This window comes from Amphiura filiformis, chromosome 2, assembly GCF_039555335.1.
Source record: "Amphiura filiformis chromosome 2, Afil_fr2py, whole genome shotgun sequence".
NCBI classification, from domain to species: Eukaryota; Metazoa; Echinodermata; class Ophiuroidea; order Amphilepidida; family Amphiuridae; genus Amphiura; species Amphiura filiformis.
The window spans coordinates 34,535,537-34,554,038 of NC_092629.1; the positions used below are offsets into that span (position 1 = coordinate 34,535,537).

Genomic DNA, 18,502 nt, shown 5'->3' on the forward strand with positions numbered 1-18,502 from the left:
AATACGTATACATACGTATGAAACTCGGGCTTCTATCATAATAAGAAATTAAAACAAAGATTTGAGATAGCCCTTATGATAAATACTGTAATTTACCACGGTCTCCTATTATTATATTGAGCTAAATGTATATATTGAACCATTTGAAGCGGTCTTCCACGGTCATCCACGGGGTATGAATAAAGAGTATACCAATCAAGACTTTATACAGTTTTCATGGCAGATCGTCACACTCAATAGGGGCTGTGGTGAATCGTGGAAGATCGATAAACAATAACTGTTATCGTGTGTATTGTTTCAATTGAATTACATGTCTTCCTCGGCAGCTTAGTGGTTAGCATCAGACGCTGTCAATACGAGATCGCGGGTTCAATTCCTGATAGCAGCATTTATTTATTTTGTATTTTTTTCTTCGATAGGTCTAGGGTAAGATTTTTTTATAATGAAAATAAACTTTTATTATTATTTCAGATGAGCAAAAAGGATAATTTATTTTATTGTTTTATGTTATTAATTAGTTTTAAAATGTTTTTGTAGGTGATCTGACCTTATATAAAAGGCTAATGGTATACGCGAGTTATAAATATGTTTAATAAGGAAATAGATATAATTATTAGGTCTTGATGATGCTGAAGCTGATGATGATGATGATGATGATGATGAAGATGATGATGATGATCATCATCATCATCATCATCATCATACTAAGCAGGAGGATTCGTTCAGTGTGCATATATCTGTAGGGGATGTACGCGTATGTGAGCTTTCATATAGAGTTAAGTGCCCTAACCTGCCCTAAGCACTAACTCTAAGTATGATATCATACTTATCGAAAGGACGATACACACACCATTTCCCTAACAAGTATGTTTTCATATTTATAGCAGAAAACCTACTTGGCGCATGCCTATATTTAATCATACTTATTTTAAAAAAAATTTTCATATTAGACTTTAAAATTTATTTTTTTTTTTCAATTGAGCACAATCTGGCAGTTGATGTTGTTGTTGCAAACTGTGCGCGCAGTAATAAAACAATAATTTGTTTTAAATATTTTGTTTTTCTGAAGTCTATAATGAAAATAAATGTTGTTTTGTGCAGTTAATATTCATATTTTCTTTTATACAGAGGATGCTTCAGTTTTGACAGGAAAAATATTTTCTTGAAAACCCTCTCACTCGGTTATTTCAAAACGGTAACCACGCTTCCCTAGAATGGGCAATAATTTAGCATTAAAATTTTTCTTATTCTAACAGCAAGCGTTTCTAGAATGAATTATGGCGAAATGTGGTGTAGGATGCGGCGGTAGCACCAGAGTTCAAAGGCTGTGATCTCCTTTAGGGTACATGCTTCACATCATAGGTGGCTAATAAGTGCCTGGATCATTCTGTTTTGACCGGTTTTGGAGGAACTTTTAGATTTGACTGATCTTGTTTCTGACAATTGCAAGAAGTCTTCGTATCTCCTGATGTGTCGTTATTCTACGTCTGTTCATTAGGTCAAGACATCAGAGACTGATTTCAATTTGAGTGTCCTATTCTGTATTCTTGGTAATGGTACTTCTGTGTCTAGTTGGCCAATTGTTCATCTCCAATTCGTCTGTAAAGTTATATATTTTGATGTTATATTGTAAGGAGTACGAAATTAGATGTTGATTAATTTTCGATCAGGGGCGTAGCCAGCTTTCTTGGTCGGGGGGGGGGGGGAACAAAGTTCCAGGGGCACAGCTGAAAAAAATTGCAGTTGCAACATGAAATTTTTGTATTTAGAGAGACTGAACATGTTTTCGAGCTTCCAAAAAAGGCTTTATTGGGGCAAAAAAGGCTTTATTGGGGCCTAGCGCGCAAACAATTTTGAATTTGACACTATTTTTGCCCATAATCGAGACAAAAATTGCTTTATCGTGACAATGTGCGCGCGCAGCGCGCAGAATTTTTTTATTTGACACTATTTTGGCCCATGATCGGGGTGAGTTTTGATGAAAAAGGGCTCCTTGCCCTTTTCTTTTCCTTTGCCCCCAGCCCCCCCGCTGGCTACGCTACTGTTTTCGATATGAAAATGACATATTCAACATACCTAACAAAGCCCTTAGTCCAATACCAATACTGCAGCTCAGACCAACAGCAAATGCACTCATCTGCAACTGCTCAATCAATTCAGGAATAAAAACACCGAAAACTTTGACAATACCGAGTTGAAAAAATGACACCAGGGTAACTGAAAACAGGATGACCCAGCTGTATCCGGAGTCAAGGTGCTGGTTTGGTCTTTTACTTGAAGACATGTTTGTGTGAGTTAAACCATTATGTATTTATTACCTGTAAAAGAAAGGGAAATTACTCTTAACACACGGCTGTTTGATGTATATAGAATTGGCTTCATTATTACCCTAAATGCAAACTATAGATGGCGCTATTTATCCTAAATCATATTTCTTTATTTGCAAGGGTTAGGTGATTAATACTGCCATTAAAACAGCTTGAATAGGCGAAACAAGCAACAAGGAAATTTTATAAACATATTTTATCAAACAATAAAAGGAACTATTTGTATTATAATTTCCAGTTACTAAATAGCGCCACCAATTTTGTCATTTTATATTCGAAAAAGCTATAAAAATAGTATAAAAGTGAATAATTTTGTAAAAGAGGGGAAATTAAAGTTGAGAATTACTCAAAAGCATCTTTATACATTAGCATGATATCACTTTTAGCTGGCCTGTTTAAGCCTAAAATTTGGTTGTACATGATGTTTTGTTTGAAAAACTAATAAATGATCCCATCAAACAACCGTGAACAGCAGAATGTGCACTTATGGCTAGGTACTTGTTTTGTACCAAAGTTTTTGGATTGGATTTCATCAATCATTATTTTATTCTGTCACTGTCCCAGCTGGATGAAATCATTTTGCAAGGACTCTACATCAGCTTGTGACTATACAGTGTGTCGAACGTCCGTTCCGCCTTATATTCCGACTTCCCCAGGAGCTTATCTCAATATGGAAGTACCCCCTCTGTTTATTTGCCTTTTGGGCTACTAGCTGCAATGAACCTTAAGGCTCATTGCAGCGAAAAAAAATATGTCGGCCGTTGTTCTAGAATTTTAGAGCTAATTTTGTATTGGCAGATTTAAAGGTCTGTAAACCTTGATTTTCAATGGAAAAACTGTAAAACAACAATAACTGAGGTTTGCAGACTTTCGGAGGTTATCGACCATAAAAAGACCAGGTGGTGTATGACGTGCAGTCCCTAAATTCAGTAAATTTTCATCGTCAACCTTGTAATTGAATGGGATTATTTTGAAATTTTAAAACGCTTGAAATATCACAAACAAATAGGCCTATGTTGATAAATAATATAAATACAAGCCAGAACCGTTGGGGTTCGATAATGAACCCCACAAAACTAACTGAGTATATGGAAAATGCCATACGGCCGGGCGGTTTCACGAGTTGCCGGCTCGATCGTGTCATCCGCCGCCTGAAAAAGACAACAACTTCAAATAAATTGCTAAGTGACATTTATATTAATCCAAAACAATACCCAGTAACAAATTAATATCAAATTAATTGTGTAAGTTTAATTTCAAGCATGTTAAAATGGTTTTCCTATGGGGGGAGGAACAGACTTATGACACACGGTATAGTTATCTTTTTATTACTAGTAAATACTACAGCCATCCTCAAAGAGTCTGCAGCTATGTTGGGCAAGTCATTTATATATAACAAGAACAACAATGGTCCTAAGACCGTGCCCTTTTGGACCCATCGATGATAACACTCTGATTCCGATTGATAAGAAGGCCACTTCAGCAAGGACCCCCTTGTTTTCCCCAATTTCTCCATTTAAAACTTAACAATCCATATATATCCCCCTCCTGGTTCAACAAATAATTTCGCGTTCCCCCTCAAAATGCCCATTCCCCCTGTCGTAAATAACGATCGCTCCCTAATGGTGTTATTATGCTTGCTTTAGCGACCCAGATTTGGCATTTTGGGAGATTTTTTTTTATAAAATCAGCCGATTTTTAGGGCCAAAATTTGACTGAAATTTTGAATAAAATTCAAAATATTTTCAAAATATGTTTGCCAAAAAAAAAAAAAAAATCTCTTTTTTTTTCAAAATTTCCAAGCTTTCGGTGATATTTTAGGGCCATTTTAGACTCCAGAAAAAAAAAATCCAGACCATACTTGAAAAGTTCACAAGGTTTTTCATCGTCTCCTAAGAATGGTTCATTCTTTTTTATACCCGGGCCTTTATGCCATACGCCTATACTAGACCAAATGTCAATATTATATCATAATTTACAATTTAATTTAAATCCAATGGAATGTTTCACAATACAAAATACAGCTGTCGACTAATATACCGGACATTGCCTATGCCATATATGCCTATTAATGTTTTATTAAATATATCGTAATTTACAATTTCATTTCAATCAAGTACTGGCATGACTAGTAGTACTCACTAGGGTAAATATATTAATGTATATTACTCCGCTAGGAGGAGGTTAGGGTTACTTAGGGAAAGGGTTAGGGATAGGGGTAGGGTTTACATTTGCGTAGGGTTACCCTTACGAAAATGCAAGCAATGAAAAATGTGTGCGGAAGCATGCAGCACGCGTGCGGCAGTGTGCAGCACACGTGCAGATGTGTGCAGCATGCAAGCAAGGCCTGTTGGTAGCGTGTTCATGCGTGCGAACCAGCTGTGTGCATGCAGGCACCGCACACAAATATCCACCGCGCACACAATTTGCTTGCAGAACCTGCGTGCAGACTACCAATTTGTACGCAAATTACGTGCAGACTACACTTGTGTGCGGACTGTAGGACTGCATGCAAATTGCAAGCATCTTGCATGCAGCACGCATATTGCTGCATGCATGCAGGATTTCCAGATCACAAAGTTAGAATGCTGCACGCATACAGGGTTTCCAGAAGTAGTAAAGGTAAAATGCTGCATGCATGCAGGATTTTCAATGACTAATTCACCTTTACACAACTGACATCAAGTCACAATTTGGCAATGATCTAGAAGTGAAAATATTTAAATGTTTACAATGAATAAATAAGTTAGCCTTCGGACCAAAATTTTCTAAGTATTTAACCTTCAGACCAAGATTTTTTGGCAGACAAAGAGGGGGGGGCAAGCAATTTTGGCAGGCCAACAGGGAGGGGGGCAAGCATTTTTGGCAGGTCTAGAGGGGAGGGCAAGCAAATTCTTGTTTCGATAGTTGGCATTTCAACTTTGGGCCAATGTTGGAATGCCATTCCTGTTTTGATAGTTGGCATTGAAACACTGGGCCAATGTTGGAATGCCATTCCTGTTTCGATAGTTGGCATTGCAACATTAGGCCGATGTTGGAATTTCATTCCTGTTTCGAAAGTTGATATTGCAACATTGGGCCAATGTTGGAATTCCATTCCTGTTTCAATAGTAGGCATTGCATCATTGGCCCAATGTTGGAATGCCATTTCTTTTTCGATAGTTGGCATTGCAATATTGGGCCAATGTTGGTATGCCATTCATGAATCAACAGTTAATTGGCACAGCAAAAAATCAAAGCAAAATTCAACATTTTTATAGTGAATGTTATCAATATTCACAGTAAATTTGATCAATATTCATAAAATGATGCACTTTGGCCGGTTTAGTCATCAAAATATTGCTTATATTAACTTAAAACACTTAATCAAATGTGTATACCCCAATAGCTCAAATGGTAAAGCATCAGACTCCCATGCAGAAGGTCCCAGGTTCAAAATCAGGTAGGTTAAGTTAGATAAGTGACTTGTATAAAATTAAGCTAGGCAATTTTGGTTCATTGTGAAATGGATACCCAGGTTATGTAAGACTAATTGTAAGGACAGTATACACTGTTAACCATTATTTTTGATTTTTTTTTCATGATTTTGTCTCGCATATATATGGCCAGTACGTGCTGCACGCATGCAGTGCACGCAAATGCATTTGCATGCTGCATGCAAACTGCACACGCTCATGACCTGCACGCATGCAGCAAGCATCTGCACGCTTCCCTGCATGCGTGCCTCGTTCCAAATATACGCATCCGCACGCTACCAACTGCACGCGTGCTGCATGCGGTGCGGCACACGTGCTGCTTGCATGCTGCATGCGTTCAAAAACTGCGTGCCATTTTCGTAAGGGTAGGGTTGTATTATAAGCAAATATATATTTGCTTATTGCTTAAGGGATGGGGTATGGACGTTTGGACAGTATTTTTTGTGGGAAATAAGACCACATCATATCAGGCATATCAAATTGCATTCTGAATACGAAGAATGTCCTTCTGATATCAAATAATTTTTGAAATTCGCGATATAATACGCATTTTATGGCAAATGATTAAAAAATGATATTTTTGATATTTAACAGTCCTCGAAGCAAACTTTATAAATCTAATGATAGGCCCTATATGTACTTAAAGTGTAGGCCTATGTAGCTGGGATGAAAAGCCGACGATCAATTGAAAATCAAAATTACATATGGTCACGCGTTTTAAACTCGCCACCCAAAAAGGGTGGAGATGTTACGCTTTTTGGTATCAAGCTGCAGTTAATCTCATATATTTTCATAATTACAAAAGCTAGATCAATGCATGTGGTCTCATTTGAAAGCTGTATTATTATGCCATATTCCTGCAAAGTGGCATTGCCATAGTCCATCCAGAAGTGAAGATATACCTTTTTGTAGCTTGAAGTACAGGGGTGGAGGCGGCGGCGCACAGTGGGCCAGAATCGCCTCAAAGTGTGCCAAAATTATAAACGGACAATCAAACGCATACAAACACGGTAAAATGACTATATTAGGGGTTTTCGAGGCTGCAGAATTCAATGGAAGCACTTTTAGAAATGTATGACGTCATCAAAATGCTGAACGGTGATTGGTCGATTATTTTTACAACCGTATTTCAAATGATACATGTTAAAATTTTAATTGAAAAAGCAAAATAGGGGTTCCAAGGGGAGCAAAATTCAATGATGACATTTTGGAAAGCGTATGACGTCATTAATATGCTGATATATGATTGGTCAATTATTCCTCCCGCAATAATTCAAATGCCTGTGTAAGAATTTTTATTTATTTATATTTATAACATTCGGCCGAATAAAAATTATTATAAAAACTTTCAAATCGGGGGTTTTAAGGACTGCGGAATCCAATAGAGCCATTTTCCAAGGCATATGACGTCATTAAAATAACGAGCCGTGATTGGTTAATTACTCTTACAACAGTGATTCAAATGTCCGATTGGAAAAGTATTATCAAATTCAAGGTTAGGCTATACGGATTGCACAATTCACTGACGGCATTTTCTAATACGTATGACATCAATAAAATGCAGACATTGCAATTGTTTAATATCACAGCAAACAAACAACCAGCCAGACTAAATGTTGGGGTAGGCCTGGGGGGTGGGGGAAAAATTTGTAGGTGATTCTTCCTGCCGGACTCCAAAACGTTGCCATTGTCTTAAACGTAATTTTGGCCCTAATTTGCAACCCATCAATATACCAATTTCCTTGAAAAAGCAACCGATTTTGCTCAAATTGGGTGCTTTTACCAATATGTTTATCAAAATAGTAGGCCTACTGGGCGTTTTCGTCTATGGTGAAAACCCACCCATCGCTTTACCAAAATTGGCAAAAAAGCACCCCAAAAGGCAAGCACATAATACGTATACCATGTAAATGGAAGATCCCCACCCCGGATGTTACAACTTCAACGTCATCACAAACGACACTAAATAATTTGATTCAAAATTGCAATTCTCCATTACCATGATTACAGACACGTGATTTGGTCGTTCGCTATATAGGCGAATGTGAATTAGATTTTTTCAAGTAGGCCTAGACGTAATACCAAATCTAGATGCCACGTTTAAAATTGGCAGACCATGGGGTTCTTGTGTCTTGAGTTTCTTTCATAAATTCTATAATTTATATGGATGTTCAAAGCAGAATAGAATGTGCATGTAATGAATGTACGTTTCAATCAAAAGGCTAATGAGGTTAGAATAGGCCTACTCTAATCCCCTGATATTCATAATTTTAAAAACAATTATTTGTCCGACCAAAACGACCACAACTTTATCACATGTCCTTAATTTCAGCACAGAGCTTAGGGTTTTTCATATGAACTGTGAAACTGAGCTACTTTCATGAAATTGTTTTATGATATATACCATTATTATGATTAAAAAGTCACAAAACTAATCCAAAAACTAATCCCAATGTATAGTTAGCATCTAGTGATGCTGCGTATATCAGGCTCTTTTTCTTCTAAAAGATCATGTGCTTTCCTTTTCTTTGAACGATCGACAGTGCCTCCCACATATTCGATGGACGTCTCGGCCCTCCTAGGAGGTGCTGGTGCTGATGAAGTTCCTTCAGAATGAGAAGTGCTATGAACCTCTGCAGCTGAAAGTTCAGCTGCTGCATTGGACATGTTGGAGTTCTTCATCAAATGTCAGTTTCCGGTTAAGCCAGTCTTTATTTTGAATGTGAAATGATCCACATAGTGTCTACAGTTATTCCATCGTTCACGTAAACGATAAAGAATGCTTTTTACTGTCTTTTAATACCTTTCAAAATGTTATGTTATCTGGAAGTTCAATTCTATGATGAATGTGCAAAGCATCCATACAAACATGGTATGATAAATTTATATCTGAAAGTAAGCCTGCTGCATAAACAGCATAAAAAATAGTTTTTGATAAAGATTCCATGATCTTGTTTTATCTCGATCAATGATGTTTTAAAATATTGAGAGCTTATGCTATTTCTTAGAGCAGAGTTGTAGTGAAAACCCCAAAATCCCCAGGGTATTTAAGCAATATGAGGCGCTATGCACATGACATGATAAACCCGTACGCCGTACTGATCCATCAAAATCAGCTGAAATATGAGCAAATAGGGTACATTGTATGGACCCTGGAATGCAGGCTGGCAAATATTTGCAAAAACCATTGCCGTCAACATAGTTCTAAGACTTGTCTACAAATGATAACATTGTTTTTGAACAGGAATCGACAGGAATCCAAACTAAATTTCTATTTTTTCCCAAAATGCATATTTTTACCGTATTTCACCAAATTAGCCCCTCATTACTCCTGATTAATACAATTATTTATATTTTGGCTTTAATGATCTGATTTGACTACTATTAGGTATGACATATGCACAATGGTAAGATAACAGTTTCTCATTTACTAACGTTATATTAGATGTTTTCAAAATTCACACGTTTACCATTTTAAGAGAAAATATAACACTTTTGGGGCAAATTAATGACTAAACGACACTTATGAAATCCATCGAAACATACATTATGGGCCAAATAATATACTTCAGAATGTTTTCTTTCTCAAACAACTGAAAAAGTTTGGAAATTCCACATTCACCAAATTTGAATTTTGGCACACTTTGATTCCGCCCTGGCCCACTGTGCGGCGGCGCCAGCGGTGGCGGCGCTGCCTGTACAAACTATATGGGAAATTGACATTTTTAGTACTATTTTTGCAGAAACGTTGATATTTTTGTCAAATCTTTGTGTATGGCTATAAATTTGGTACCAAAAGAAAGCTAACATATTCTACTTTATTGTTTTATGATTGACAAGTAGGTAAATGAATGTATAGTATGGACAAACTGGGTGATAATAAAGAAAATAATAATAACATAGTGATTTTGTGACAATTATAAACTTGCAAATCGGTAGGAAAAAATATTTTTGAAATAAAATTTCATGCCCATTGATTTATTTTATTTTAAAAAGCCAAATAATGTTAACTGTTGGGCCTATACACTTTCAAGTAATTAAGAGTGTCACTTTTTTGTTTATTTTAAGTCAATCAATGTCAGCATGATAACCTTTTTGCATCCAATAAATCAGTAAATTCATGAAAATGAAGATGAATTTGGACTTCAAGATCAGTATCCTCCAGGAACTAAGGTCATTACTGGATACCGGTACTACTAAAAAGTACAACAAATGTACAATGTACTATCTGCAGAACATTCAGGCAATCCACATCACTACAAAGCCAATCCTAAAGCCAATTGATGCTATCATACCTAAAGACTGTGTATCAGATTTTGGCGTCAAAACATACCATCGGACACAACCTGCATGGACTATGTGGATGTAATGTGTGCAATTGCACTCTTTAGATACTTTTTACATTTATTAATCTATGTTCTTAAAATCCTAATATTTGTGCATGTATGTTTGAAAGAATTGAGCCTGTTTTCATGGGACATAGATAAATTTCATGTAAGTCTTTTTAAAAGGTGCATGGCCATCGACACGTTTAATTACTCGGTAAACGCAAGTTGTTTCAGGTATGTTAATGTTTTTTAAGTAAATTATGATGACTTGTTTCAGTGATTCTTGCTGCCACAAAAGCATGTTGGAATGTGTTTAGTTAGTCTGATATAAATATATAGGTTTTTGGGTTGATAATGGGCAATTAAGACACTTACATACATGGACTATCAGTGAGAAGATTAAATTTCCGATTATAATTTTGCACCCAATTTGGATGGAAATATTTATTATGGGTGAATCATGAACCCCATGCAATTTTATATTGTTGAAAGGGCCTAAGTGTGCTCTGCAAGAAAATAGCATTATTTTTGCTATAGGGTTACCACAGAAAATGTTATTGTAAAAAACATTGACTGACTAAAAATATAAAAAATTCACATTTCAGTCAATGTTACCTTTTTATCTTACACCTAGTGTCAATTCTGAGTGCATATTTGGATTCCTTGGGCAATTTCCTTTCAGAAAATGTATACTTTTACTACCATAGGGGGTATACTTCAGCAAATATGAATTTGTAAAGGTAAAATCATGTCGCGAAAGCAAAAATCACCATGTAACGCGAAAGGAGGCGACCTTAAAACGCACGACCATATCATTTAATAGCTTTATAAAGTTTACTTTGAGGACAGTTAATATCAAAAATTAAAAAAATAGGCCTATCGCGAATTTCATAATCAGAAGGACATTCCTCGTATTCAGAATGCAATTCGATAGGTCTGGTGTACTCTCAGCTCCCACAAAAAAAATACGTGAAAACGTCGCTAACGTTAATATCCCATTCCATAATAATAGGGTTAGGGTTGTATTAATAGGTCTACAGACCTGACGTCCTTCTAACATGTCTAAGGTAGGCCCTATGTATTTCACTACATGTAGTGTACTCACATATCACATATGCTATTGTGTATTGCATCCTGACCAGCACAATACCAGGCACCGCATCGACGTTCTACTGGTATTACGTGACTCCATACATGTTTAGAGTTTTAAGCATATTATGCTACACAACGTAGGCCTATAGCATCCCTGACATGCATCGACATTATCATGATTAGGCGTATAGCATTGCTTTGTTTACGTTGCTACATGTACTCAGGAGGGTGAAAGTGCATAGGAACAATGCCGGAAACTACGTCACGCTATTGTTCGACCTAGGCTACATATTTTTAACGCATGCGTGTTCGTCAATACAGCTTTAGACTCCTCCACCTTCGCAACACGGTACGTGGAGTGACTGGAATCACACTGACGGCGGAGGAGAATACTAGCTGGTCAAACAGTTTAATTCTATCAAGCATATAATACCTAAACAATCATCGTCATTTGATCTATTTACTCACAGAATATATTGTATACTCAAAATATAATTTTAAAATAGTAAACCTGTTAACTTATATATTTGTGTACTAAAATATAAGGACACGTGATGTCGAAGACAAAATGGCCGCTAATCCGCCTATTGTGAGACCTAGGATACATATTTCGAAAGAGGGCAGCAAACTAGGATGCCTATCCCTTTGTCTATTATTCCTGATGTACTTCCCGATCCCGATCCCGTGACCTGATTTATTTAAAACAGCACAATAGCAATTCAATGACCTTTGAATGACGTGCTCAGTACAAACAAGAAGTGTCTTTTAAAAGAAGCAACACGACAAGGTATGATTTATAGCGCGAAATCTTAAACAAGAACTGTCTTTAAAAAGACAACGCCAAATATGAAGCCCGGATATGAAGCTCATAATTATTTCATAATTGACTAGGTACAATAGCGTACATTGTTCAATACTATTACTATGCATGTATAAATTATACACATAGGCCCTAAAATGTTGGCATTACGGTGTTTCACGTAGGCCTACCACCCTAAGACGTCGCCAATCAATTTGAGCCACTATCTTACTGAGAAAAGTAATGAGATCAAATCACATTCAATGACATGTCAGAAATAAAATTCTTCTTAAAAAGGGACAAGTAGCGACCAATATGATTCATAAGTCTCTATAATATCAGGGGCTCCGGAAGATGTCAAATATTGGGGGTGCAATGGTGCCTGGCCAAAATTATTGGGGGGGGGGCAATGTTAATTTTCCAAATTATTGGGGAGTCGAATGTCTAATTATTACGGAGTCAATTCAAATTTTTGAATTTTTTCTTCGTTTTAGAAATACCTTAAAATATCCAAAATTTTGGTCAAAATTGAAAAAAAAAGTCAAATTTTGATCTTTTTGACCCATGTTTTTAAAACGAAGAAAAATTTCAAAAATTTGAGAAAACCAAATCTAGTCTTGTGTCTTTAGAACACAAATATGCAATTTTCGTCAAGTCGGAATTAATATTTACCGAAAAAATTTGGCATGGAAAATCAAATTTGGCGCTTTTCACAAAAAATTATATTTTTTGCATGAATCCGCCGTGCTAGTTGGACTCCTTGCATCATTTCCTTTCTGAAAATGTATACTTTTATATACTTATCATCATTATTTTTAAAGATACAATGCAATACAATGTCTAAAATTTCCCACTGGGAGTGATCCCTTAACATACAGTTCTATGGTGGGGGAGAGCATAAATTCACAATTTCATGAATTTATGGCTTTATGTCGAACTTTGCTCTATTGACCTACAAAGACAACACATTTGGCCGATTCCATCTAGGTGCAAGTTGGTACATGTGTAAACATTACAAAATATGCAAAAAGAAACAACAACAAAAACAGGTTTGAAAAAAATTAACCAATTTCATATTTTAAGATCGTACATTATGGCTTTAGCAATAGTTAATTAATTGATTTTATAAATAATAAGGATCGACCCTGGCATCGATGGTCAATCGAAAGATCAAACTAATTTGGTTCTATTGCCTTAAGGGCTGGGGTATGAACGTTTGGACAGTATTTATTGTGGGACATTAGAGCACATCAGACATATCGAATTGCATTCTGAATACGAAGAATGTCATTCTGATATCAAATAATTTTGATTTTTGAAATTCGCAATGTAATACACATTTTATGGCAAATCATTAAAATTGATATTTTTGATATTTAACAGTACTCGAAGTAAACTTTATAAATCTGATGATTTATACTTAACGTGTATGTAGGTGGGATGAAATGCCGACGATCAATTGAAAATTTTGACCTTTCATATTGAAGATATAGATTTTTTTCCCAAAAAGACCTAATTTTTTTTGGTCTTTTTGGGAAAAAAAAATCCATATCTTCAATACGAAAGGTCAACATTTTCAATTGACCGTCGGCTTTTCCTCCCTGCTACATACACTTTAAGAATATATCATTAGATTTATATAATTTACTTCGAGGACTGTTATATATCAAAAATTTGAAAAATTTCAAATTTTTATAATTTGTCATAAAATTTGTATTATGTTGTGATTTTCAAAAAATGAAAATTATATGATATCAGAAAGACATGCTTCGTATTCAGAATGCAATTCGATAGGTCTGAGGTGCTCTCATGTCCCACAAAAATACTGTCGAAACGCAATAAACGCTCATTTTAGATCCCTTAACAGGCTGCTTAAAATTAATTGTATGCTTCCCAAATATTATAGTTGCCAAAACACAAATATTTTGGGAGATTAAAGACCGATGTATCCATATGGTGATAATGGTTGCATGAACCTCGACATGATGTACAAATCATCATAATTATTTCAACGCCACCCGTGCGTTTTATACGACGTTGGTGTCCAAAATGTGAAATCACAATGTCATTTTTATACGGAAAGCCTCACACAAATTTTAATGAACAATCTCTGTGTATGAACATCGCGCATAAATGAAGTCAATTTTTAACACATCGCTATAGCTTTATTTTAATGATTTGTTACAAACAAAAAGAATAACTTCCCTTCGTATGTTCGTTATCCTTGAATGTCTTTAATTGTGAAATTAGTCAAATCTCTCCACTCCCCTCTACGTCAGAAAAAGAAGATAGCCCAACTGTCCAAAAAAAATGAACATTTATCGATCAATCAATACAACAAGGATAATAATCTGCCTTCTGAACCAGAAAAATTGTGCAGCGATTGAGTATCACAAATCATTATAAATGATGTACATTTAATATTCATATATCCTTTTATACATCAGGATGCTTCAGTTTTCACACAAAAAACATTTCATTGAAAACACTCTCACTCGGCTATTTCAAAAAGGTAACCAGGATTCCTTAGCAAGTGCAATAAGTTAGCTTTAATCATCCATCCATGGGAATATTCGCTAGTTGATTTTGACCAAATTGGCCCCCAAAAAACCTTTCGGGGCAACTTGAAGCCTGTGAAAATCAAAATCTTACACTAGACGCCTAAATATCACAAATATCCTAAAACAACATTTATTTTCATTTTAGACTTTTTTATAGTCTATATTTTCTTCATTTCAGCTTAATTTAGCAGTTGTCATGGTTGTGTGCAAATTCCTATTACTATTAGATACGTTGTAATAAAACATGATTTTAAACATTTGTATATTACTTTTCTCTGAGGGCTTGCAGCAAAATTGATATTTTATTTTCCTTGGTATGGGTTTGTGGCTAGTAGTCAGGTAATGATGATGATATGATGATGATGACGACGACGACGACGATGATGATGATAATGATGACGATGACGATGATGATGATGATGATGATGATGATGGATAATACAACTGATGTCAGATGATTATTGGAGGCGTGATGGTGACGATGATGGCAGTGATGAGGATTTAATTTAGTATGAAATTCTCACCCCCTCCCCGCACCCACCAGTCAATGTTGTTTTGATACTGAGACAGGAACGGACAATTGGTCTAGTATTGGCTCCAACATTGCTTTGGGGGTGCAAGCAATATGAAACATTAATGTTTGCCACTCATGTTACTTGCAATGTTTAAACAAAGAGCACGTTTCTATATGGTATCAGTCACAGTATATGTTTTTGCTTAACACGTGTGCTATGACCCAAAAAATACATCATCTCCAAATACACAGTTCAGTGACCTCGAGGCCTCCATTCAACAAGAAAGTTAACCTGTTGTTATAGAAGGACATGCATTTATACCCAATACACTCAGAGGTCAATTTATGAGTGCACAAACATTATAGGGTCAACAAACTGTGTCTTTATAATCCGAACAACATGTGACATATTTACAGCAAGGGCCCGTGCCAAGGCCAAATCGACTTTTACAATGTTTATTGAAGAGATAAGATATGCATAATCTCAGTTTGCGAGTAGATAAGAGGTCAAATTTTTCCATGTTAAAATAGAATTACATGCTAGGCATGTTTGTTCCTCTTTTCGTTTGTGTATTAATCATCATCATCATCATCATCATCATCATCATCATCATCATCATCGTCATCGTCATCATTATCATCTTTGATTTGATTTGATTTGTTCATCATCATCATCATCATCATCATCATCATCATCATCGTCGACATCGTCATCATTATCATCATCATCGTCGTCGTCGTCGTCATCATCATATCATCATCATTACCTGACTACTAGCCACAAACCCATACCAAGGAAGATAAAATATCAATTTTGCTGCAAGCCCTCAGAGAAAAGTAATATACAAATGTTTAAAATCATGTTTTATTACAACGTATCTAATAGTAATAGGAATTTGCACACAACCATGACAACTGCTAAATTAAGCTGAAATGAAGAAAATATAGAAAAAAAAAAAAGTCTAAAATGAAAATAAATGTTGTTTTTACAGTTTGCATATCTGAAGTCAGCTGATAATACATACTGAGCTAGCTGAATATTAAACATGCAAACAGTTTGCATATCTGAAGTCAGCTGATAATACATACTAAGCTAGCTGAATATTAAACATGCAAACAGTTTGCATATCTGAAGTCAGCTGATAATACATACTAAGCTAGCTGAATATTAAACATGTTTTCATACTTATCAAAAGTCTTATCACACCAAGCCTAGTATTTCATACTTATAGCAGAAGACATCATTGACCAAACACATTGTAAAATATTATTTCGATCAACAAAAATCTGAAATTTATTCTGTAGAAGTAAATACTAAGGAAAAATAAAATATCGGGATAAAAAAAAGGAGCATGTAGGATTCGAACTGGTGCGGTCAACTTTTCCCGTTTAATTGGTACGGGCTCTACCAATTGAGCTATTTATTTATTTATACTTTCTTTAAGCAGGGTAATCCCATCAATGAAAACACTGATCTTCCTGGGGGCCCTGCAAGAGCCGTACATTTACAAATTAAAATACAACTTAAATAATATTTATAGTAGTACATGTACATGAGGAAAAATATACATAGTTAAATATGAAATAATTATGAGTACATTATGAATTAAATTATCTTGGTTGAGGTGCACAATGTAGCATTCTTAAGCATGGAGAGACTCATTGTATTATAGTTACTACGAATGTTAGATGGAAGATCATTCCATATTTTAACAGCTCTAACATTAAAAGTACGTTTACCAGAGTTAGAGCTCCATTTTGGTTGATAAAGCATATTTGAAATTTGGCCTCTGGTTGCAACATTATGTACAGAATGTGTAAATGTAAAGTTAGATGATAAGTATGAAGGCGCTTGATCTTTAATACATTTTAAAACAATAACTAACAAATGATTGTACCACCTTTTGTCAAGCTTAATCCAATTTAACTTATCCATCATTTCATCTGTTGGTGTTCTAATATCAGCTGACAAAATAATTCTTGCAAGTCTGTTCTGGAGGATTTGGAGAGAGTTTGCAAGTTCTCCAGAACAATTTGACCATACAGGGCTGCAATAATCAAAATGGGGTAGTGCGAGAGCATTTGCCAGCATGGTCAGAGTTGACTCTGGAAGATAATACTTAATACGATTTATGACACCACATCTTTTAGAAATATTTGTAGAAACATAATTGATATGGTTAGACCATGTTAAGTTTGAATCAAATATAACACCAAGGTATTTAAACTGGTCAACCTTTTCAATGGTTTGATCACAATAACTTAACTTAATATCATCAAATTTAGATAGAACATGCCATGTACCAAATATCATAAATTTAGTCTTTTGATATTCAAAGTTAAGTGGTTTTTTGAAACCAATCAGCAATATCATTCAAATTATTTTCAAGATCAGTTTGAAGTTGAGATGCAGTTTCTGAAGAACAAAGAAGGGTAGTATCATCAGCATACATCACAGATTTACATGATACACTTTGTGGTAAAGTATTTACAAAAATTATGAAGAGAAGTGGTCCTAAGATAGACCCTTGAGGTATACCTATGTTTACAGGTTTAAAGTCAGAAAGAACCGAGTTAATATTTACACACTGATTTCTATTACTCAAATAAGATTTGAACCATTCAAGTTCATATCCATTAACACCATACATACAAAGTCTATTTAAAAGTAGATTATGATTCACAGTGTCAAAGGCTTTCTTCAAGTCAAGAAAAATAGCACCTACAGCACGACGATTATTCATATTTTTCAAAATATAATCTTGAACATCAAGTAAAGTAGTGGCACAAGAATGATTAGGACGAAAACCAGATTGACTTGGGGAAAGAATGCCTTTGACACTGAGATAGTCATAAAGTTGATTATGAATTGCACGTTCAATAATTTTTGAAATGATAGGTAGAACTGATATAGGGCGATAGTTGCCAACATCACCTTTATCGCCATCTTTGTATATCGGTGTTACCTTGGCTCTCTTCCAATCAGTTGGAAATGTTGATGAAAAAAGTGAGAGGTTACAAATGTAAGCAATAGATTCACAAATAATAGGAGAGGCTAACTTGAGAAGTTTGATGTGAAAACCATCAAGACCTGTTGCTTTATCATTTGAAAACTTACAAATTTGTTCATGAACAAAGTCGGAGGTAATTGTACTGAAATTGAAATTAACCTCAGAAGACGAGCATGATTCACCTATGTCTTCATTAATGTCATCAAAATTACTTGCAAGAGTAGTGCCAACTGATGTGAAATAAGTGTTAAATTCATTAGCAGTATCTGTAGCATTTAAACTTGTCCCATTCTTTTGTATATTAGCGACATTTACTATGACTTTACTTGGAACAACTTTCTTAATTGCTTGCCATAACTTTTTGGGATCATTTATATTATCATTAATGGCATCA

The 18,502-nt window shown here is 35.3% G+C and overlaps 1 protein-coding gene across 4 annotated transcripts in view; it reads right to left on the bottom strand.

Moving 5' to 3' along the window:
* LOC140146120 (monocarboxylate transporter 13-like) overlaps positions 1-11,444 on the bottom strand; it is a 21,981-nt gene extending 10,537 nt beyond the window's left edge. Inside the window, exons 1-3 of one of the 4 annotated variants that reach the window (XM_072167873.1) lie at positions 11,237-11,444; positions 3,409-3,478; positions 2,077-2,318 (exon numbers count right to left, since the gene is read on the bottom strand). In XM_072167873.1, the coding sequence (XP_072023974.1) occupies positions 2,077-2,284 (208 nt within the window). In that variant the 5' untranslated portion in view covers positions 2,285-2,318; positions 3,409-3,478; positions 11,237-11,444. The remainder of the gene's footprint in view (positions 1-2,076; positions 2,319-3,408; positions 3,479-11,236) is intronic. The other 3 variants (XM_072167872.1, XM_072167871.1, XM_072167874.1) reach the window with 3 other exon arrangements.
* Positions 11,445-18,502: the final 7,058 nt, after the last annotated feature.